The sequence below is a fragment of the Sarcophilus harrisii genome, chromosome 1 (genome assembly GCF_902635505.1).
Source record: "Sarcophilus harrisii chromosome 1, mSarHar1.11, whole genome shotgun sequence".
Lineage (NCBI taxonomy): Eukaryota > Metazoa > Chordata > Mammalia > Dasyuromorphia > Dasyuridae > Sarcophilus > Sarcophilus harrisii.
In genome coordinates this window covers 49,186,484-49,210,478 of record NC_045426.1, presented here as the reverse complement: position 1 = coordinate 49,210,478, position 23,995 = coordinate 49,186,484, and the positions used below count along the sequence as shown (strand labels likewise).

The 23,995-nt window shown below is 41.1% G+C and overlaps 1 protein-coding gene across 6 annotated transcripts in view; it reads left to right on the top strand.

The window, feature by feature from the left end:
• SRGAP3 (SLIT-ROBO Rho GTPase activating protein 3) overlaps nucleotides 1–23,995 on the top strand; it is a 268,193-nt gene that overhangs the window by 113,157 nt on the left and 131,041 nt on the right. For all 6 annotated transcript variants that reach the window (XM_031954495.1, XM_031954488.1, XM_031954480.1 and 3 more), the window contains exon 2: nucleotides 5,900–6,092. In XM_031954495.1, the coding sequence (XP_031810355.1) occupies nucleotides 5,900–6,092 (193 nt within the window). The remainder of the gene's footprint in view (nucleotides 1–5,899; nucleotides 6,093–23,995) is intronic.

Genomic DNA, 23,995 nt, shown 5'->3' with positions numbered 1-23,995 from the left:
GCTTGGCATCCAAAGGAAAGCTGGAATGGAAGAGTCGTTTGACCTCTGAGCACCTCGGTTTCTTCATGAGTAAAATGAAAAAAAATGGGACTAAATCACCTGCAAAGGTCTCCTCAGCTCTAGAGCTACAATCCTCTGAGTCTGTGGAAGGTGAAATAGTTAATCAGGATGAGAGTCAGTGGGGAGAGTGATGAGCCCTTTACATGGTGAAATTGTGGGAAGAGTATCAGTCAAAGCAGTCAGGAGACTTGGCTGTGCCAGTCACTAGCATGCAACAGGATGCAAGCCGCTAAAACTCTTGTGCTCTCAGTTTCCTCATCTAGAAAATGAATGTTGGGTTGGCTGATCGCTTAGGACCTTCCAGCCAGCTCTCAGTGCATGAGCTTTTGCCAAGCCCCTTCCCAGCTCTTAAATCTATGACCTTATTATCTGTAAGACTTCTTCCAGCTTTAACATTCAGTGACTGGGTTTTGAAATAAAAGTTGGTTAAAGGGGAAGTGAAAAAACAACAGCAACCAGAGGGGGGTGAGCATAGTGCTAGACCCAACATAGGTGTTTAATAAATGTCAATTAATTGCTTATGGTGCATCTGGCTTCATCTTTTATATGTCATGTTATTCTTTGTCAGAGAAAGAGAGAAAAATAGAGAGGAAGAAAGAGACAATAAAAGGGGAGAGGGGGGAGGGATGAAGAAAGGGAGGGAAAGAAAGAGAGACTAAAGGAGAAACAGAGACAGAGAGACAGAGGAGGGGAGGAAAGAAAGAATAAAGGGAGAGAGAAGATAGAATGGAGGGGAGGAAAGAGAATAAATGAGAGAGAGAATGGAAGGAGAGAGAGAGAGAGAGAGAGAGAGAGAGAGAGAGAGAGAGAGAGAGAGAGATAGATAGATATGGGGTGGGGAGAGGGAGAATGATGCCCTGCCGTTGAGCTCAGCTTTGCAAACCTGTTTGCTGTCAGTTCCTGCAAAAAGAAAAGACAGGAACTGAAACAGAATTGATTAAGCTCCCAACTCGCCCGATGCTACAAGCTCTGAGATGTGGCTTGGACTCCCAGAGGAGCTGGGGTGGGGGAGGGGGGCAGGTGGGAGGAAGGGAGGGGAGAGAGGGGGAGATTTTTGGCCAACCCCGGCTGCCTCTCCATGGGAGCTGGGGCGAGTGGCCTCCAGCTGAAAGGAAGCCTGTGGAGGGCGGGGGAGGGGGTTGGGAGGGAGCCCCCCGAAAGCTTTCATCGGCTCCCCGTTGCTAGAGAAACGGCTTCTTTTGTCTGTGTATGCTTGGAGCAGCTGCTGCTTTCAGAGCTGGGGCCCTTCTCACGGAGGGGAGATTGTGTGCAGTCAATGCGGGGGAAGGAGGCCAGGGCCAGAGTGGGCCCCCAGTGAAAAGGCCAGTGGGAACACAGGCTATTCACCCTGCTCTGGATGGGAGGCCGGGCTGCTGAGAGGGAGGGGGCCTCTGGAGCCCTTCCCGCTGGGTCTCTGATGAAATTAGCAGCTTGCCCTGGGAGCAAGTCCTGGCTCCCACCCTGCTGCCTTGGCCCTTTCCTCCTTCCTTCCTCCCTCCTCATCGCCCCATTTGGATCCTTTCTATTGTCCGTCCTCGAGCTTTCTGTCTCTGTGGCCTGAGGATGGGAGGGAATGGAAGGGGGCAGGGCAGAAAGAGGGAAGCAAATACAGGAAAATCTGCCTATTGCTGGGTTCCAAGACTGAAGTGCAGGTGGCAGTAGTAAATCACACCCAAGTTTGGGGCTTGGATTTGGGGAGCTCGAAGCACTCGAAAGCACTGGCTTTGTAGGCTCACATAGAGCCAGAGATGATTTTAAATGTCATCTAGACCAACCCTCTAATACAGATGTGGAAACTGAGTCCAGAGAAGTTAAAGAATTTGCATAGTGGTATTATTTTTTTTTTTGGGGGGGGAGGCATTATTATCTAATACTTGTCATGTGTAGAACTGGAATAAAGATAGGTGGTTCAAACTTTCTGTAAAGATCTCCATATCCTACCTTGGGTGCTGAAATGCCATTGAACCCTTAAAGAGCCTGAAGTGGTTAAAAAGTGTGAAAGTGGTCTACACAGCTGATAGATTAAGTCAATATGAGCCATTCTTGTCTTTGCTGGGTTTTAGTTGATCAGATTAACTTCTGGAGAAGGGCTTTGAGGGAACAGAACATGGAAGAGTTTTAATGGGGAGAACACTGGCCAAGGGGGTGGCTGGGGTTCCATCTCAGAGAAGTAATATGGTTCCTTGGAGAAACTTTAGATTTGGAATCAGGAAAACCTATGTTCCATTTTGCTTCAACTTCTTATCCTCTGAATGACTGAGTAAATCACTTATCCTATTCCTGCCTCAGTTTCGCCATCTGTAAAATAGGGATCAATTACATGTCAGCAAGCATTCATGTTACTATGGTGAAACCAGTTCTACCAGGACCAGAGCTCTTTCCTGGGGTATATTTAGCCCAATGGGCAGAGAATGGGGACTTAGGAAATGGTGGCCAACTTCTCCAGGTTCATTTGCTGAGCCTTGGCAACAGTTTAATTGATTCAGCATAGAGTGGACCACTTCTCCAGCCTTGTCCAACATTCCTGGGGGCAAATTAATGAACAGAATTCTGTGGGACTCGGGATCCAAGGCCTGGTGGAGAGCTCTTGACTTCCATTGGGAGGTGGAGGGATATTCCCAGAGCAGAGTTGCCCAGTGCAGAGTCTGAGAGTTCCTGTGTGAAGCTTATTCATTAATAAGCATCCTGGTAGGCCTAGGTGGGAGAGCTTAATTGGAAGGGACATTGGAGGTTCCCTAGTCCAATCCTTTCTTTTTATACATCTATTTTCTTTTTATTCCCCCCCTCCCCCCAATCCTTTCTTTTAATAGATTAGGGAACTGAGGCTCAGGAAAGGGAACTGATCTGCTCTGAGGTCACACAATTAATAAGTAGCACAGTCAGGTCCTTGCATTCTAAAACCAGTTTCATCGAAGCATTTGACAAAACTACTTTGATTTCCTTTTGGACAAGATGGCAACAGGTGGGTTGGTTGATAGTACATTTTGGTGATTTTGGAATTGGTTGGTCACTTGTACTCCAAATACATTAATTACAGGACCAGTGTTAAGTGGGAGGGAGGTCTGTATTAAGATCAAATGAGATAATTAGGTAATCATCAGTTATTAAGTGCCTACTATGTACTATATTATATATTATATATAACTGCTGGCAATATGAAGAAAGATAAAAGACAGCCCCTTTCTGGAGAGGCTCAAGGACTTATGAGGAATATTGCAGCTTGAAAGTGTTAGAGCACGGCTAGTTATGAGCATAATGATGGTGGTGATGGTGATGATAATGATGATCACAACAGTGTTGGACCAGAGCTAACAGGGAGGAATTTAGCAGGAATCAGAATAAAATCTATCTTCCATTCAATTTACCTTCTCCTCCACTCCCCACCCCCATTTATATGGGAACGAGATAATGGAAGTCCGGTTTAATAGCAACTCATGTGATGGAGACCTGGGATTTTCTTTATGAATCAATATATGAGCATAATGCAAACCACTAATGGGATGAAGTGGGTAAAAAAGCTCTTGTAACCTTAGGTGCACTAGTAGAAGCTGAATATTCAGGCCACAAAAGGTGACAGCCACATTGCCTTTGATGTAATATCCATCAGTAATCTGCATTAATTAAGTACTTACTGTCTTCCTGGAGATGTGCTAAATACTGTCTTTTTGGATTCGAGATCTCAGTGTTAGTTTCAAGCTTTATCTCTATTTTGTTTGTACCTAGTTGTTTCCATATTGTTTTCCCCATTTGATTAGGGGCTAACTGTTCTTGCCATTCTTCGTATCCCCAGCATTTGGCACAGTGCTTGGCACATAGTAGGTACTCAATAAATATTTAATACTTGACTGATTAAATTTATAATCCAAATACATGAGAAGATAGTTTTAAATATCTACCTTTGCAAAGCCTTGTGTTCCTTTTTTCTCCCTCCCTCCTCTCTCCCCTCCCCAAAGCAGCAAGCAATCCAATATAGATTAAAAGTGCTATTTTTCTAAACATCTTTCCATATTGGTCATACTGCACAAGAAAAATCAGATCAAAAAAGGGAAAAAAACATGAGAAAGGGAAAAAAACACAAGCAAGCAAACAAACAACAACTAAAAGGTGAAAATACTATGCTTTGATCCATATTCAATCCCTGGATGCTTTGGCTCTTTCCATCCCGTCAATTGGAACTGGCCTTGAATCACCTCATTGTTGAAAAGAGCTGAGTCAAATAACGTTTTGGTCATGTATACTTATTGTGTATCTAATTTATATTTTAATGTATTTAACATCTACTGGTCATCCTGCCATCTAGGGGAGGGAGTGTGGGGGGATAAGAGGTGAAAAATTGGAACAAGAGGTTTGGCAATTGTTAATGCTGTAAAGTTACCCATGCATATAACCTGTAAATAAAAGGCTATTAAATAAAAATTAAAAAAAAAAAAAAAGAAAAGAGCTGCGTCCATCACAGTCAATCATCATATAATCTTATTGTTGCTGATGCTGTTGCAATGTTTTTTTCGGTTCTACTCACTTCACTTAGCATCAATTCCTGTCAGTCTCTCCAGGCTTTTCTGAAATCAGCCTGCTCATCATTTCTTACAGAACAATAATATTCTACTACCTTTATATACCATAACTTATTCAGCCATTCCCCAACTGATGGGCACCCACTCAATTTCTAGTTCTAAAGGACATTTTTAAAAGAAATATTTTTTATAAGCATCCATATATTTTAGTGGCAGAAAATTCTGCTTTCTGCCCGTGTTGGAATTTATTTTGTAATAAGTCAAGTTGCCCATGTTACAGTTAAGACTCAAGGTCGTCAGTGGATACTAACATTTATACAAGGCAATTTAAAATCTTATCTGGTATTCACAAAGCCTTGTCCCCTCTGTATTTGTTTCATATTTGCTTCTGAGCTCCTGGAGCTTAGGAGTGGCTATACTATAGAAATCTTGGGATCTGTCCATAGGCTGAGCACCACCCTCAATTTGATGACAGAAGCAGCAGCAGCAGCAGCAGTGATGGTGGTGGTAGTGGGGATATTAATAATAATAATGATGATGATGATGATGATAACTGGCATTTAATTGGTTCATTGGTGTGAAGTCTTTTGATACTTATATGCAGGGAAGACTTTGGCTGATATTCTAGAAATTCAAAGCATCAGTTTTATTTTCAAATGGAGCTTTAATTAGGATTTTTTTAAGGCTCTCTGCAAAGCACCACAAACCATGCCTGGGGCAAGAAGAACAAAAATGACCTCCCTTGGGAACAGAGATTGGAGCATCACATGTGTTGGGGAGCTAGAAAGCTAGGACACTGGCAAACGACTAAGAAATGGGAGAAAGGAGAAATCTTATTCTTGCGACTCAGATAATGAGCTTTGTTTGTGGGCTGCTATGACAAATTCTGTCAGGGCTCTCTAAATTTGATACCCTGTGGCTAAGCCCTGATTACTGAATTCTACTTATAGCATTGGTTCAACAAATATTTATGGAGGGTCTTGTATGGGCTCAGTCTTGTACAACGCATTGGAGATGGATGGAAAAATAATGCACAATATCTGGTCTTAGTGCGGGCAGATGCTTTGAGGATTTTAAGAGGGATTTGGACAAATGCATCCTGAGGGAGTAAACAGAGTAGTATAGGACCAGGAAAACATGTCATATGAAGAATGGTGGAAGGAACAGAGAAGCCTGGAGAAGAGAAGCCTTTTTTTGGGGGGGTAGGAATGAAATATCTAAAGGATTAAAGCTCCTTAAGGGAGCTAGCTATATTTATGTGTAAGCAACAGTGCCTAGTGCCCCCTAATGTTAGTCTAACACCCCTCTTTATTCCTTTGCTGCAGAAATCCGGACTCAGTTGGCCGAGCAGTTTAAATGTCTGGAACAGCAGTCGGAGTCGAGGCTGCAGCTGCTGCAGGACCTCCAGGAGTTCTTTCGAAGGAAGGCAGAAATTGAACTGGAATATTCCCGCAGCCTGGAAAAACTGGCCGAGCGTTTCTCCTCCAAGATCCGCAGCTCCCGAGAACATCAGTTCAAGTAAGCCGAGATGGAGGCCTCTGACCTTGTGGTCAAGTTGATTTTCCTTGGAGGCACTGGGGCTCTCTGCCTTTCTGGGTGGTCTCAGGAGGGTAAAAATAAGAACTCATTTATATCTTTGGGGCGGCACCTGTTGTAACCTCAATTTATTTTTCTTTAAAATCAATGGGTTGGACTATCCACGACTACTAATGTTACTATTGCTAGTAACTCTCATTTAGATAGTACTTTACTTAAAAAAGTTTTTATTTATATCATTTTTTAACATTATTATAATTTTCTCCAGTATCCCTCTCCCTCTCAGAAAGCCATCTCATATAACATAGTTTTTTAAAAAATATGTCATAAAAGAGAAAAAATCAGCATAACTGATCAGTTCATCAATGGAGTCTGAAAATATGGGTAATGTAAAATCACATCTGTGGGCCTTTGCCTTTCTAGCATCACCAGTTTAGTTGTTCTAAATCAGTGGATATCGACTTTGTTTTCAGTTTTTTGCTATTATAAAAAATGATGCTATGAATATTTCAGTGAATGAGGGGCCTTTTTTTAATTTATGGCTTTCCTGAGGGTCTAGTATTGGATCTGTGGTCACACTTAAACATATTTTTTTTTTTGCAGAGCAAACAAGTTGAGAGAGATAGCATAGTATGCAAGCTAGGACATTAAACTCGGGACCAGGAAGAATTGGGTTTAGTTCAGCCTCAGACATTTACTAGTTGTGTGACTTTGGGTCAACCATTTAACCCCTGTATACTTCAATTTCCTTATTTGTAAAATGAAAGGATTGGATCAGATGGGTTCTAAGGTCCCTTTAGAGCTAAATCTATGGTTCTGTCATCCTATGAAAGGATTGGACTAGATGAGTTCTAAGGTCTCTTTAGATCTAAATCGATGGTTCTATCATCCTATCAAAGGATTGGACCAAATGAGTTCTAAGATCTCTTTAGATCTAAATCTATGGTTCTGTTATCCTATGAAAGGATTGGACCAGATAGGTTCTAAGGTTCCTTTAGAGCTAAATCTATGGTTCTGTCATCCTATGAAAGGATTGGACTAGATGAGTTCTAAGGTCCCTTTAGAGCTAAATCTATAGCTCTGTCATCCTATGAGGTAGATTAATCAGAGGTAAGTGACTTACTAATAGTCACATAATTAGTAAGTTTTACAGATAGGACTGATAAAAACAGAAGAACTTAAGAGGTACAATGGAGAGAGTGCCAGACCTGGTGTCAGGAAAACCTGAGTTTGATTGCATTTAACCTTGGACATTTAATTGTGTGAGATTTGGAAAGTAGTTTTACCCTCTGTGTGGCTCAGTTTCCCCTTCTTTAAAATAGGGATAATAAAAACACCTACTTCCTAAGGTTATTTTGAGATAAAATAAGCTTATATTGGTGAAGTGCTTTGCCAACCTTAAAGCACTTTAGAAATTCTAGCTGTTATTTTTATCATATATTTTTAGGGCTATATCATTAAGAATTGGTTCTTAAAGACCTCCAAAAAGAGACTCAGAGATATTCCATTTGAATGTAAGCTTTTTGCCAGGAGGGATTGTTTCATTCTTTACATTGTATTCCCAGTGCCCAGCACAGTGCCTGGCACATTGTAGGTGCCTAATGAATGCTTGTTGATTGAGTCCACCTCTTTTCAGGAGGGACCATCTCCTCCTTTCTCCATTTTGGCTGCGAATAAATTACCTTGCTTCAGTCTCTGGCCTGGGTGCTGAGCTTCTGTTGCTTCCTCCTCCACTTAGCTCCATCTGGTTTGGGCACCGAGCTTGGCAGGTTTTGAGAACTGTAAGAAGCAGAGCCTTTTGGCTTCTGCCCCCTCCCCACCCCTACATGTGTAGGCAGGACGCTGCTAACCACACTCTTGCTGTATTTATCCTTGGAGTTCCTCACTGTAATTACTCTCCCCCTTTTAATTCTTTTTCTCCTCCAATCACCCTGCTCAGAGGAAATTCTTCTTCCCTCTTCCTCTCTCCATTGACCAGCCTTGAACCACAGGGTCAGAGTGGCTTCCCTCCTTCCACCCCCATCCCCTCAAAAGAGATTTAAGCCATCCCATTGTCTATGTCTCATCCTCTGGGCTGGTCTCATTCTGCCACCAGGGAAGGGCTGCCTTCTCCTCTGCTTGCCTTAGAGTGTTTTAGACTTAATTCACACCTGGATTTCTAATGGTCTCATTTAATATTGAATTATCTCTCCAGCTAAAACCTTCAACTCTGTATTCCTCTCATCTTTCCCACAGTGTGTTTAAGTCACTTAAACAAGCATTTTAAAAGACCGACTATGAGAGAGATACTGGGCTAGGTGTTGGGGACAAAAAGACAAAAATAAAGCATTTTCTTCATGAGTAGTCTGTGATGTAGATAGGACAGGAGACTTGCCAACTAGACAGGATAGCCCAAAGGGTGCTAGACTTGGAACCAGATAAGTCACTTAACCTTGCTTCTTGGCCTCAGTTTAGTCATCTGTAAAAGGGGTGTACTAATCGCATCTATCTCCTAGGGTTACTATGGGGATAAGATGAGATATGTTTAAAGTATTTTACAAACCTTAAAGTGCTTTGTAAATGTTAACTATTATTGTTATTATTATTATTAATGGGGAGTTAATATGTAAGGATGAAAAATAATTATTAAGCAAGCCTCTGGGCTAAGTGCTTTTCAAATATTATCTCATAGTCTTATAACAATCCTGACAGGTAGATAGATGTTATTATTGTCCTCATTTTACAGATGAAGAAACGGAGGCAGACAGAGGATAAGTGAAATTGTTCAAGGTCACACAGCTAGTGAGAATCTGAGACCATATTTGTATTAGTTCTTCCTGACTCCAACTCCAATACCAGTTACCTTCAAAGTTAAGTAAGGAAATCTAAGATAATAAGTACCCAGCTTACCTCGAAGACTCCAGATAAATTATATTCTTACCTCCTGAACGAAGTCACAGATGTCATTATTGACCTCTGTTAGTGACATTTGGAAGACTGTAGGGAATAGGAGAGCCCCCACAAGACTGGAGGATAAACATCTCCATGTTCAAAAAAGGGAAGAGAATAAGAGTGTGCAAACCGATGAGTCAATAAGCTTAATTTCAATTCCTCAGAAAACGGTAGAACAGATCTTTAAAGAATTGGCTGATGAATGTCTAGGAAGGGAAGTGGTGGTTACAGAAAGCCAGTCTGGCTTCATCAAGAACAGGTCATGCCAGACTAACTTCATTTCCATTTCTGGCTGCTTTCTTGGAGAAGGGGAATGCTGTGATTTTAGTTTATTTACATTTTAGCAAAGCTTTGGATAAAATATCTCATCCTATTCTTATGGAGAAGATGAGGAGTTACATTTTAATGAATTGAAAATGGATTGGATGAAGAGAACATTGTATACAGTAACAACAGGATTATGTGATAATCAACTGTGATGGACTTGGCTCTTTTCTGCAATGAGGTGATTCAAGGCAATTCCAATAGACCTGTGATGGAAAGAGCCTGAATGTGAATCAAAGTGTAGTATTTTTACCTTTTTGTAGTTGTTTGTTTACTTTTTTAAATTTTGATTTAATTTTTCTAGTACAAATATGGAAATATATTTAGAAGAATATTTAACCTATATCGGATTGCTTGCTGTCTTGAGGATGAGAAAGGAGAGGAGAGAGGGAGAAAAATTTGAAATGCAAGGTTTGCCAAGATGAATGTTCATAACTGTCTTTCCATGTTATTGGAAAAATAAAATACTATTAAAAATGAAAAAAAAAAAGAAAATGTATTGGATCCAAAGAGTCATTGTTTCATAGCAAAAGGTATTGAGCTGAATATTCCTGGAAGTTTGTGCTGGTCCTGTGCTATTTAATATTTTTATCAGTTACTTGGATAAAAACACAGATGACTTTATCATCACCTTTGCAGAGTATATTGGGAGGGAATATCTGACACATTGGAAGAGTCAGGCTCTGAAGAGATCTCGAATAGGAAGAGTGCTGAGTTAGAACCAATAAGATGGACATCACTGGTGATAAATGTAAAGACTTACAAGTTGGTCCAAAAAACCCCAACCTTAGAAGATGCTTAACCTGAAAATGCAAAGATTCTGGGAGCACATTTGAAAGAATTGTCAAGTGGAAAAAGGCCCCAGAAACCTTTGGCTCCCAGAGGGCATTAAGGGGAACAATGGATGGAAATGGATTCAGTTTTCATATTAGGAATACTTTTCTAATTAGGACCAAAAGCAGAATGAACTAGCAGCTAGGTGGTGCAGTGGTTAGAGCACCAGCCCTGAAATCAGGAAGACCTGAGTTCAAATCTGGTCTCAGACACTTAGCACTTCCTGGTTGTGTGACCCTGGGCAAGTCACTTAACCCCAATTGCCTCCTCAGGGGAAAAAAAAAAAAGGTCAAAAGCTCTTGACTTCATTTTAAAAACTGAACCAGAGAAGTAGCTTTGAAATCTTTCCCACTTCTATGCATGCATCCTCCCCCTCCTTTCTAGTTTAGTTTTTCTATGGAGCTGTTGGTCTCCAGGGTCATCCTGATTTTAGAAGGGATTATCTCCAGAGCCAGCATCCCCCAGGCCTTCTCTATCATCAGGGGCCTGGGTGAAAATAAGAAGGGGGGAGGTGGAGAAAAAGGCTTGGCCATTTTCCCACTTTGTAATAAATAAAACTTTATTCCTCATCTAGCAATTTAGGTATCTTTTTGAATAGGGAGGGAGAAGACGATGAAGAAAGAGGTAGGGAAGTTGCTGAGTGGAAGTGGGGCTGGGGGTGGGAGAAAGGGAGAATAAGAGGGTCCCCAGCCCATCCTGCAGCCATTAATGAGCCCAGCTAGCTCCTTGTGGGTTCATTAGTTTTGGTCGCCAGATGGAACGGGAGCAGCATCTGGCAGATGGGCAAAATGGGCTCTGTGACATCCTGTGAATGTCTAATTAGAAGTCCGTTCCAGGCATGTACAGCCAGAGAAGGCCCACTGCATGATGCTAATTCAGAGGCAGGGCCCAGAGGACGAGGGCTGTTCAGTCAAGAGTCCAACGTGAGCCTGCCTTTGGATGCCAACTGCCTTTTTAATCTTGAGGGTGGAGAATGCATGGGTAGATGTCTGATTTGCTGGTGATCAGCCCATAGGTGACCACTCCCTCCACTGAACTCCTTTCTCTGCTGAACTACTTATTATTTTTCTATTTTTCATATATGCACGATCCTGGGACTTTGCTCACATCGGTTAGTTTAGCTGCTCTTGTGACATATCCTGCTTCTGACTGCTGTGTCAGGCCCTTGACAAAGGTCATTGGTCATGTTTTTCTGTATTCTCCACTTAGCAGCTCCTGAAAAATGATTTTGAATTTTAGAGTGAAAAGGGACCTTCAAAATCATGCTGTCCAAGTACCCTTGTGATATGGATGAGGAAACTGATCCCTACAGAGGAAAACTTGCTCATTCAAGGTCACATAGCTGTTCGTAGGAGAGCTGAAACCAGAACCCAAAATCTGATGTCTAGGTTTGGAGGCTTTCTATTTTATCACACTGCTTCCCATTTGGAAAAAATAAAAATAATACTTATTGTACGTTTGGTTCTCACAATGCCCTGATGAGGCAGGTAAGATAAATATTGCTATCTTCATTGTAGAGATGAACAGACTGAAAAAAAGGAAGAAAGGGAAGTAGGAAGGATAAAAAATAAGGAGGAAGTAAGAAAGGGGGATGAAATGAAGGAGGGGGAAAAGGAAGGAGGGATGGAATGAAGGAAGAAAGGAAAATGAAGGAAGAAGGAAAAGGAAGAAGGGTGGAATGAAGGAAGAAAGGAGAGAAGTAAAGGAAGAAGGGAAAGAAAGGAGGGATGAAATGAAGAAAGAAAGAAGGGGAAAGGAAGGAAGAAGGAAAAGAAAGGAGGGACAAAATGAAGGAAGAAAGAAGGAAATGAAGGAAGAAGAAAAAGGAAGGAAGGATGGAATGAAGGAAGAAAGGGAAATGAAAGAAGAGGAAAAAGGAAGGAGTGATGGAATGAAGGAAGAAAAAAGGGAAGTAAAAGAAGAGTAAAAGGAAGAAGGGATGAAATAAAGGAAGAAAGGAGGGAAATGAAGGAAGAGGGAAAAGGAAGGAAGTTTGGAATAAAGTAATGAAGAAGGGAAATAAAAGATGGAATGAGGTAAGGAAGATGGAATGAAGGAAGGAGGGAAAGAAGGAAAAAAGAGAAGGATTGAGGTAAGGAAGGAAAGGAGAGAGGGAAGAAATGTGATTTTAGTTATTCTACTAAACTTGACTGAAGAGATTGACTAAGGGTTTTTGATTCTTAAGGAATATGTCCTACAGATCAGTCTGATGCTCAGGATGGCAGAATAGTAGCTGGTGCCATGTTGATGCCCAGGATGGCAAGCCACAGTTGCTCTCCCTATCTTCACTTTTATTCTATGTTGGAGCTGGAGAAAAAAGAAAGGAAAGTATAAATATCTCTATAGGTCATAGGATAATGCCCAGATAGCTACTAGGCTAACATCACCATAGATGCAAGTACATTGTCAAGTAAAATAATAATTAATATCTGGTATTTATATAGTGATTTAAGGTTTAAAAAGCATGTACATGTGCTGTTTCATTTGGAAGGGCCAGGTTATTCTTATGATGAATTTAACTTGGAAAGAAAGGATCTTAAATAAACATAGGCAATGAATGTAGGATCTCAAATGTAAGTTCTGATTGCTAGAAGGTTGGCTGTAGTCCGAAAGATCTAGGTCCAGGTCTCCTCTTTGTGGGCTATATCCAAGTCTCTCCTGTGTGACCCCAGGCTGACCCAAGTCTCCCCTTTGTGACTCCAGGATAGTTGCTTAATGTTTCAGTACCCTAGGCAGCTTTTCAAAAATTATAATTTACACTGGTGGAGGAAGTTTCCACACCAGGAGTTCTTTACACCAATTAAGTCACATGTCTGGATCAAACCCTACCACATTTTTGCAGGGTTTTATATTGTCAAATTCTTTTCAAACCACTTTCAACGCTGTCATCTTTCTTGATCCTTAGAGCATTTTGGTGAGGATGTCTGCTAGCATCTGCTCTTTTCTGTTTATTTACACATTATCTTCCCTGTTAGAATATAAGCTTCCTGAGGGCAGGAATAATTTTTGCTGCCTTTTCTAGCTCTAACTCTACAATCCTAGAATCCCACCTCCAAATCCAGCTTGCTAGTCACCCTGTTGTGGAGCTTCTCCCAATGAAGGACCCCCGACATCCCGGCACCCTTCTGGAGCTCGAGACTATAAGCTTCATTTCTTTCACTGGACTCCATCTTCCTCAGAATCACAAGTTTCAGACTTGGAAGAAATCTCAGGGTCCCCTCTAGACCAGCTAGAACTTATTGTTCTTAATGAACGACCATCCAATCTTTACTCTAAGACATCAGGAGGAAGGGAAGCCCCTAACAGGCTGAGGCAGTCTATTCCTCTTTGGAATAGGAAATTTTCCTTTCCATCAAGTCTCAGTCTGCATCTTTGCCATCTGTACTTGGAGTTGTGCCTTCTGGGGCCAAGCAGAAAAAAGTTTGACCCTCAACTTTCGATATGGCAAGTCCTTCAGATATTTGAGGAACTAATGTTGCCACTGAGTCTTCCCTTCTCCATGCTATACATCTTCATTTCTTACAGCTGATCCTAATAACATGAACTCGTGGTCCATTGTCATCTTGGAGTCCCCCATTGGGATCCTTTCCAATTTGTGAATGTTCTTCCTAAAATATAGCAGCCAGAACTGAACACGATCCCCAGTCTTTGGCCCTGATGGCCAGAGCTAAGTATAGTATATAGGACTAAGTATAGTGAGACTCTCAAATCCTTATTACTGGGTGCTCTGTTTCTTTTGGTACAACCTAAGTTTCACAATTCAGTCTTTTTTTTGTGGATAAAACACATGTAGGATTGTATACCTCTCTGCACCATGAGCTGGCTCATTCCTGTGGTTCCAGGTCAGAGGTTAGAGTGACCAGCGGCTCAGGGCCTCCTTCTCCCTATAGTACTAAAGCAGCTCACTCCTGGTTTGTGCCCAGTTGTTCTTTGCTGCCTACAATTTGTGAGCCCTTTAGGCACCAGGCCATTTACTCATGTGCCACAAAGCTTTTAAAAAGCAAGAACATTGTTTTTATTGCTTTGGGAGAGGGGGAGCAAGCGGACGACTGCCCAGTGAATTGATTTTGTAGGCTGATAAAGTTTATAGTTTTCCTTAAGGCTGTTCTAGATCTCCACATATTGGAATAACATCCATTGACATTTTCAAAGCAAGGCTTAACCGAGCTTGCATTTACTTACCTTAAACAGATTTTAGTTTGACCTGGGAATTAAATTCCCTACAATGAAAGTTGCCGGAATCAGGGAAATATATAAAAAATATAGGTTTCCCTTTGGACAGGGGTCTACTAATAACTGTCTCTCCAAGGGGAAAGGGAGAAGGATACACATAGATATAGGGCATACTTTTATTTTATTTTTTATTTTTATTTTTAGGACATATTTTTAAGTCTAATCTTCAGTACTAACATTCATAACTTTCTTTAGGCTAAAGATAGTCAACAAATCAGCAAACCAAGCCATAACTTGCTGATTTCTGTAATGTCCACATTGAAAATTTAACGGTGGAGAACCGACTCCAATATATCCTTGTCTATAGGCCAAGAGGTGATGTCCCATTATTCTCCTAAGTAAATCTTACTCTGGATGTCAGTGTGGTATCATCCAGATTATTTATCCAAATAGATTCATTGAGTTAAGTAGGAAATCACAAGTATTTAATAAAACCTGAATATGTTCTAGGCCTAAAGATACAGAGAAAGGCAAAGCTCTGATTCTGCCCTCAAGAAGTTCCCAATCTAATGAGGAAATAGCATGCAAGCAACTATGTACCAACACTGAATATGCAGGATAAATTGAAGATAACAACTGTTGGGAAAGCATCAGCATTAGGAGGATGAGGAAGAGCTTCTTGTGGAAGGTGGGATTTCAGATGGGACTCAAAGAAAGCCAAGACAGCTGGGACACAGAAAGCGGGGAGAATTCCAGGTGTGGAGAACATATTACTCAGGTGCACAGTTGGAAGCTGGAGTGCCAGACACAAGGAATAAATAGCCAGAAGGCAGTGCTCTTGGATCACAGGGTATCATGGAGTTGGGATTGGGTAAAGTAGGCTGGAAAGGTTGAAAGGGCCAGGTTAGAAATGGCTTTTTGTATTTTATCCTGGGTGCAACAGGGAGCCACTGGGGTTTATTCAGTGAGTATGAGTGTATTGGATGGAGGAGACCAGGAAGGATGATGATAGGATAGATCTGAGCTTTAGCTGAGCACAGGTGGTTTAGCCGTCTGACAGAAATGCTCTCAGAGGGAATTTCTGCCTTGCATGGGAGGCTATCCTGAATTGCTTCCTTAGTATTTTTGGTTCTATATCTGGCTCCACAGTTGCAGCCAAAACTTCTAGGCGGGGAAGTTTCTGATGGAGTAGATTTCTCCTGTTGTCCTCTTCTTCCCCCCTGCCCATTGCTAGCTTTTTCCTTTTTGCTTCCTGTGTTAACTAGTAATTACACTAACCAGTTGTTAGTGCATTCTTTGGAAGAATTCTGAGGCTAAACAATGTGTTATCAAGATAGCCCCATGCCTGGAATGCACTTCCTCTTCCACTCTGTTTCTTAGAATAGCCAATTTCCTTCAGAACTCTGGCTCACCAGGATTCTACCTTCTACGTGAATCCTTTTCTGATACTCCAATTATTAATGCCCTTTCTATCAATAATCTCATATTTATTTATTACTTAATAGTATTTTAATTTTTCCAATTATATGTCAATTTGTTTTGTTATTTTGTTTGTGTGTTCATGGTATTTCTCCCTATAAGGTGTGTCTTAAGAAAAGGGACTGTTTCCTTATCTTTATATACTTGGCCCCTAGCACATTGTCTGGTCCATAGACTTAACAAAGGGTTGTTGATCTGTTAGTGGAGTTTAAGACTCAGAGTCCATCCTTTCCCTCTCTGCTTTATAAATTCCAGTAAATTTATAAGATCATTTGGCAGCCTTAGAAAGGCTCTGATAGGTGTAAAAAGTTGGGGTAAAGTACATGAGACCAATGTCTATACAGGTAAGCTAAGGTAGCGTTGAAGAGGAAGAGAAGTGACAGAAGAATAGCCTTCAGTGGTGGTGGCGAAGGCTGTGTGATGTGGATAAACATCTCTGGTCATTTTTTTTTTTTTTTTTGTATGTTTGGGTAGACACCTCTTCCCATATGCTATGGTTCTTCCTATTGGAGTCATTGCTTTTTCACCAGCAAAGGAAGGGCAGTGGGGGGTAGGGGTGGAGGGAGGGAGAAACACAAGGTTCAGAGGGGTAAGTCAAAGGATGACTCAAAAGTATGGAGATATGGACTTCCTGACTCTTCCAGACGCAGAGAAGGAAGTCACAATGGTGAGTGGAGATAAGAGTCTCCCATTTGGAAATTTCTGTGGGAAAGAAGATCAATTCTTTTCTGGCTGCCCAACATGTTGAGAGAAAGGGGACATTTTTCACTGCAGGAAGATGAAGTGTGAATGAGAATCAGGAGAAAAGGAAAAAAAAAGAAGAGAGCTGAGAGAGACATGGTGTCTATGAGGCAGGAGAAAAAAGGGGGACAAGGAGCAGAGAGTAGAATGTGAAAGGCAAAGGAAAATGCAATAAGCTTTTATCAGCATGTACATTAGCTCCCTTCTAGACTGCAGAACTTCATCCCACGTTAACCTTCTTTTATTCTTCCTCATATATCCCGGAAGCCTCAGTGATTGTGTGTTCAGGAATTACAATTTCATTTTATCAGCATAATTAAGGAGATAAATCTTCTCATTTCCCATTCCCTGACCCTTCTAAGTCCTCTGATCTCTTTCATCATAAAATACATAAAATACATTTCCAAGTCAAATAGAAATGGTAGATTATCTAGTTTTGAATCAATCAGTCAGCAAGCATTTATTAAACTCCAACAATATGCCAGGCACTGTGCTGGGTTCTGGGAATACAGACAAAAATGAGACAGTCTCCTCCTTTAAGGAGCTTACAATTTAATTGAGGGATAGAGTAGACATGTAGTATACACAGTAAGGTGATGCCCAGAGAAAGGATTGTGAATGGAGCCATAGGCTAGTGGATTGCCATCCCCTTTTCAGCAGCAAGAGATGGAAATATGGAGAGAGAGGGGGCCCAGAGATAGAACAAATGGCACAGTGCTCATCCTAGATGACCTGGATGATGGCGGGATAGGAATGAGCCATATTCTTTTGTCTGTCATTTGGGAAATGTGGTACAACAGGAAAAGCTCACATGACTCATGTCCCCATCCTCATGAAACAGGAAAGCCCATTTCTCTCTATTCAGGTATAAGCTAGTAATGGAACCTACACAAAAACCACTCTAGACTCAGTTAAAACATTCTATTGTATACAAAAGGAAATGTAAGACTTTAGAAGTTTTATTGGTCTTTATTCCCCAAATGACTGTGAATTCATCCACAATTCCCACCAGGGAGACCTGAAAAAACCAGCAATTCTAAGATGACTCTGAATTGGGGAAAAGTCATCCCCCGCTCTGGAAACAGAATGAGATCAGGGGTTCTCCCCAGTGGAGATTGCTCCATTGGGGAAAACCTGGGCAAACAATCTTGTTATGGGTCTGGAAGAGGTCTGAGGAAGTCCCCAGTGCAGCCAGACATCATTTGAGTCCTCCCCATGTGGTATGAGATTCTTTGCTTTCTTTTAATTGCTCTTGTACCTCCGGACAGATGGGTTGTTCCTTGCCATTGCAATGTGGGCCCCAGACACACACTGGGAATACTTGGGCTCATAGATGATACCATTGCAGACTCCCACCCTAGGGTCTCTCTCCCTTCCTACCACAAGTCCAGAAAATCTCACCACTCAGAAACTGGGCTTTGGTTGCACTTACTTTGTATGTTAGGAATTTGTTCTTATGGGAAATAAAGTCCTGGAAAACCTTGCCCAGTGAGCTCCTGCTCCTCAGATGTAGGCGTCATGGAAGCTGCGTTTGGATGGGCATGCCCCTTTTACATAAATGGGAGCCATTATTAATATTTGCACTCTTTGCCTCATGGTTGTTGAAAGGAGCAAATGAGATGATGGATGTGAAAGTACTCTGTAGCCATAAAGAGCTCTTAGTATTAATAATAATTGAAAACTAGCTGCTAATGCATCTAAATGTATTGCTTCTTCGCCCACTAAAGAAGCAAAGAAAGAGGAGGTGGCTGGATAGAAGGATCTGGGAAGAAATGAGTTTGCAAAGGTTGGGGGAGGGCAGGAACATTCTTTAAAAAAAAATTAAACTATTTTTATTTGGAACTTAAACACAAAATGGAATAGGCATTTGCATATATATAATAGAGCAGAAAAAGGATTATATATGAAATATGACTATTATATGCAACTGGCTTTTATTTTAAGCATATAATAAAATTAACCTGTAGTTTTTCAGTCATCCTGTTTGACTGGCTTTCTTTCAGGCCTTCCTTTTATTCTTTTCTTTCAATTAAAAAAATCCTCAATTACTTTTCTTTCTTTCTCTCTTCTTTCTCTCTCCTTCTCTCCCTCCTTTCCTCCCTCCCTCCCTTTTTCCTTCCTTCCTTCTTCCTTCGTTCCTTCCATCCTTCCTTCCTTCCTTCCTCTCTTCCTTCTCTTCCCTCCCTTCCCCCTCCTTCCCTCCCTCCCTCTTTCCTCCTTTCCCTCCTCCCTCCCTCTCTCTTCCCTCCTTTCCTTCCTCCCTCCCTCCCTTCTTTCTTTCTTTTCTTCCTTTCTTTCTTCCTTCCTTCCTTCCTTCCTTCCTTCCTTCCTTCCTTCCTTCCTTCCTTCCTTCCTCCCTTCCTTTTTTTCCCTATTCTAGCTATATTACCCTTTTGACCTCCTGTTAAAAATGGAAAACAAATCCTGAAACAAATACACACAGTCAAACCAAAAGAAAAAAAAAAGATTCTTTGTCCTATCCTGCATTTTGAGTCCATCACCTCTCTAGCAAGCTTCATCATTGCTTCTCTGGAATAATGTTTGCTCATTGCATTGATGAAAATTCTCAAGAGAGTAAGTGAGTCAGTAAGCATTTATCAAGTATCCATGTGCCAGGTACTCTGTTAAATGCTGGTGATACACAGAAACCAGAATTTTCAAAAAAAAGAAAGAAGCAGGTGAGGGAGGGAATTGGAAGCATGCTAATGTGGGAGAGGTAATGCAAAGGGTTTCTCATGTGCTGATGGTTAGAGAGAAAACCAGAGGAGTGGGACAGGAAATCCTTCGATAGTATTGAAGATAGGAGAAGTAAAAAAGGAGAGATGAGAGGTCTTGGCTTTAATTTTTCAGTCTGAAGAAATGGTACCAGAAGAATGGAAAAAGTGGACTTCAAACAAGATAGAGCAAGATGGCAGCTATTGAGGGAAATAGCAATATCAAAGAACACATGTGCTGAGAACACTAGTCGTCTAATATGAGTATAGAGAAGGGCAGAGGAGAGATCTGTGTCTATTATAAACCATTTGACTTGTAGGCAATGGAAGCCAGGGAAGATGTGAATTTGTGATAGAAGGACATGAGGTTGATAGCTGCTTTGACATCACCAGAAAGTCACCGGGTATATTTTCTTTTTATATGTCGATTGGACAAGGTACTTGGGAATAGTCAGAAATAGAAGGCTTTTGTTGAACTAAGGGTGTAGATTGTCATGATGTCCAGCAGGGTCATCCCTATGATGTGTGATGCTCAGAATGAATTATACTCTGTGTATATATGAGAACTGAGGATGGGCTCAAACAGGAGGCAATGAGAACAATAATTCAAACTTATTTTCCTGCAGGGGCTTAGGCTATTGCAGAGAGGCAGTACCTAAATGGGTATGGTAGCATTTGACAATGGAGGCAAGACCTAGGTTTATGTATTAACCATAGTCCTAGAGGCAGCTAGATGGTGCAATGGATAGTGATGGACTAGGACTCACTTACCAACTGTATGACTCAGGATAAATTGGTTAATCCTATTTGCCTCAGTTTTCTCATCTGTAAAATGAGCTGGAGAAGGAAATGGCAAACCACTCTAGTATTTTTATTAAGAAAACCCCAAATGGAATCTCAGAGTCGAGCATGATTGAAACAACATGATAATCCTAGCTCTTCTCAGTGACCCAGGCAAGATCCCAAGACAAGCAAAATCTCTTAATCCCATAAAACAAAGTATCTCTCTTCATCAGTATAGAGAGTTTCTGTGGCAGGAGTTCCTGTTAGTAATATAATCCGACTCCTTCTCCCAGTTACTCAACAAATACTTGGTTCCTATGTAATCTAGGAGCCTCAGATAGCTGCCTGGGTGCACCAAGAGGTGAGGGGCTTATCTGGGGGAGGGGGTGGAGGGAGGGAAGGGAAAAGTCAGAACAGACGTGAGTGCAAGGGATAATGTTGTAAAAAATTACCCAGGCATATGTTCTCTCAATAAAAAGGTATAAAAAAAAGAAAAAAAAAAGAAGTGAGGGACTTGACCACACCCCCTTGGATGTGTCCTCAGGGAACTTTGCCTGAGTCCAAAACCTAAACTCCATCAGATGAGAGAATGGAAGTGAAAGCCTGCTGTAAACCCTAATTCACTATGTAAATATCAACTCCAGTTAACGATAATGGCTTGTATTTATGTAATGCTTTATGGCTTACAATGGACTTTCACACACATTATCTCTACTGATCAATATAAACTCTGGGAGATAATCATAATTGAACTCGAGATGGGGTTTTGAAGTTTACAAAGTACTCCAAATATCTTAGCTCATTTGGTTTTCACAACGACCCAAATGGGGAAATGTCAACCCCATTTTAGAGTTGAGGTAATTGATGATCAGATAGTGGGATGATCTGCCCAAGGTCATGAAGTTAGTAGGGATCAGAGGCAGGATAGCTTATTTTTCTGAGACGGGCAGAGAGCTTTATAAATATTGTCTCATTTGAGCCTTGTTACAACTCTAGGATATTAATAGGGATAGTATCTATTCATTCTTTTTTTTGGGGGGGGGTTGCTGAGGCAATTGGAGTTAAGTGACTTGCCCAGGGTCTCACAGTCAGGAAATATTAAGTTTCTGAGGTCATTTGAACTCAGGTACTCCTGACTTTACTATACTAACTAGCTGCCCTCCCTCCCATTCACTCTTAATATTCCTATTCTACAAATGAAGAAGCTCAGTCTCAGAGAGAATTTAACTGACTTGCTCAAAGTTTTCTGAAACAGGATTCAAACCCCAGACGTGAGTGCATCTTCCTTTGCCCACATTCTCACATCTGCCATGTTGCCTCTCAGGGAATCTGTGAAAGAAGTGTCTTTATTTTTTATTTTTTTTTCTGGTAATATATGTACATTTATTAAAAAATACATATTTCTTATAAATCATGTTGGGTGTAGTGTCTTTATTTTACAGATAAAGTAATTACCATGGAACCCTGCCTCCAACACAGGTCTCCTGGCTCTCATTCCAGTGTTCTTTCTCTCATACCACTATACATTGCTAATTATAATGATGACGATCACCACCATAACAATGGTTAACATTTCAGTTTGCAAAGTACTTTATATATATATGAAATCTTATTTGAAATTGTAAACAGCCCTGTAATGTAGGCTTGTACCTTCCCTCTTAGATTACATTTTGTATGTATAATTTTTTTTTAATTTTTTCATTTTGTTTCCCCTCACTAGAATGGAAGCTCCTTGCAGGCAGGAACTATTTTTTTTCTTCCTTTGGATCTCCAGCAAAGCCCTTATTTAAATATTCACTGACTGATGTATAGTATCCTCAGTCTCCTTCCCTATCTTGAATCCTAGTCCAGTTTTATCATTTATACTACTTTATATATTCTTCTCCCACCATATTGGTCTATTCGCTATCCTCTATGCAGTTGACTCTCCTTCCCATTTCCATGCCTTTGCCCTCGTTTCGTTCCCAGGCATTCCTTTCTTAGTTCCTCACACTTATCTGATCATCCAGTTAACAAACATTGACCTGGCCCTTTCTGTATAGTAGGCTTAGTATGGGGAACACACAATCCTATCTTTTTGGCCCTAGGTCATACCCTGCTTCCTCCAGGGCATCTGTCTGGTTACTCCAAAAGGCACCTTGTTCCCCCTCTTCTCTCATCTCCCAAAGCTTACATATATAATTCAAAATTATTTTGATTGTATACCCTGTTGTATTTTTAATGGCAGTTCCATGTTGAGCATCATTATTACTATAAGGATGTCATTCTCCTTCTTAAAGCCTTTAGTCACTCTGGTTGTGCCCTTCCCGTACGAGATGCCCCTCTTTGGCCACTATTTCCTTTGTTACATATGTAAACTTCTAGAAGGCAGGGATTGTTCCCCTGCTGCTTGGACTTGGCACAAAGAAAGTAATTAATAAATCCCTTTTCATTTACTGAATTTTATGAAGAAGTGGAAAAATAAATTGTCACAGATGTAACTTTAGGAGGTATCTTAAAGGTCATATAGGGTTATCTTCCCTGCTCCAGCTTTACAGATGAGGAAACAGGGAATTTCAGTGACCAATGCCAGGTCATAAGTGGTAAAACAAGAATTTGAACTTGCATCTTGTGACTATAAGTTAATGTTCTGTTACTTAACCAAAAAAGCCTTCCTCTAGAAAGTGAGTATCTAGAATAATTCTTACCCCTTTGCAGCAAGAATAGCAAGGCTAACTAGAATTTATATAGTATTTTCTATGTACCAGGTTCAAAGTCACACAACTAATACATATCTGAGGCTATGTCTTCCTGATCTCAGGCAAGATGTTTTATCCATTGCATCATTTGGCTGCCTCTATAGTCTTATAGCCCTCTTTGATAGGCTGGTGAAGGCTAATATTACTGTGTTTTGATGCCTGTATTCATAATGGGAGGAAACACTAAATTTCAGTTAGATATTAATGAAAATGAAGATGTATCTTTTTCCCATCCAAGTTCATCAACTCTGTGAAATCCATCTGTGGATGGGTCCCAAGTTAAGAAGGTCTAGATTACCAACCTTGGTTACCTACTGCAAATCCCAAGGGGTGCAAACCACATGCCCCCTATCCTTGACATTTTTATTTTGTGCCTAGTTTTCCCTTCTCTTATCCCTTTCTGCCAGCACTAATCTCCTTTGGCCTCTAGTACTTCAGCTTCCCCTTTCACTGGATCATTGGCAGTGAAGATTCCAGGTCAGGAAGCATGATTTTTCCAAAATCTGGTTTGCATCTGAGGCATCTATCCCATTTTCCTAACCTTAGGTATGTCACTGGGGGCGTTAGGCAGTGAGCCCATTCCCTATGTGGCCACAGAGTGAATCATGGTAGAAGTGGTACCTGCTCTCTAGAAGGGCACAGACTCAGCAGAACACACAACCCGCCAGGGGGATCTCTGGAAGGCAGAAGCTTTTCTTTGGCCCATCCTCCTTGGAGCCCAGCTAATGCCGGCTCACCTCTGGGGTAAATGCCAGAATGAGGTGAGAAAAAGCATTTCTCTTCTTTCTTTTTCTGGTTCCCAGATGCTCTCTCCTCCCACACATGCTCTAAGGCTTCTTTATGCTTTTCTAATCTGGATCCATGTGTCTAGCAAACATGAGCAAGCTGTTGGACTTAGATAGTATTAGGAACTTTGTCTCTTTCTTTCCTTCTCTCTCTTCTTTTCCTTCCTTTGTTCTTTCTATGTTTTTCTCTCTGTGTTTCTCTCTGTGTTTCTCTCCTCCCTTTCTCCCTTTTTCCTTTCCTTTTTTCTTTGTCTCTTTCTCTGTGATTCCCTCTCCTTCGTTCCCTCTTTCTGTTTCTTTCTCTATGAGCCTCTCCTTCCTTCCTTCCTTCTTTCCTTCCTTCCTTCCTTCTCTTCCTCTTCCTTTTCTTTCTTTTTTCTTTT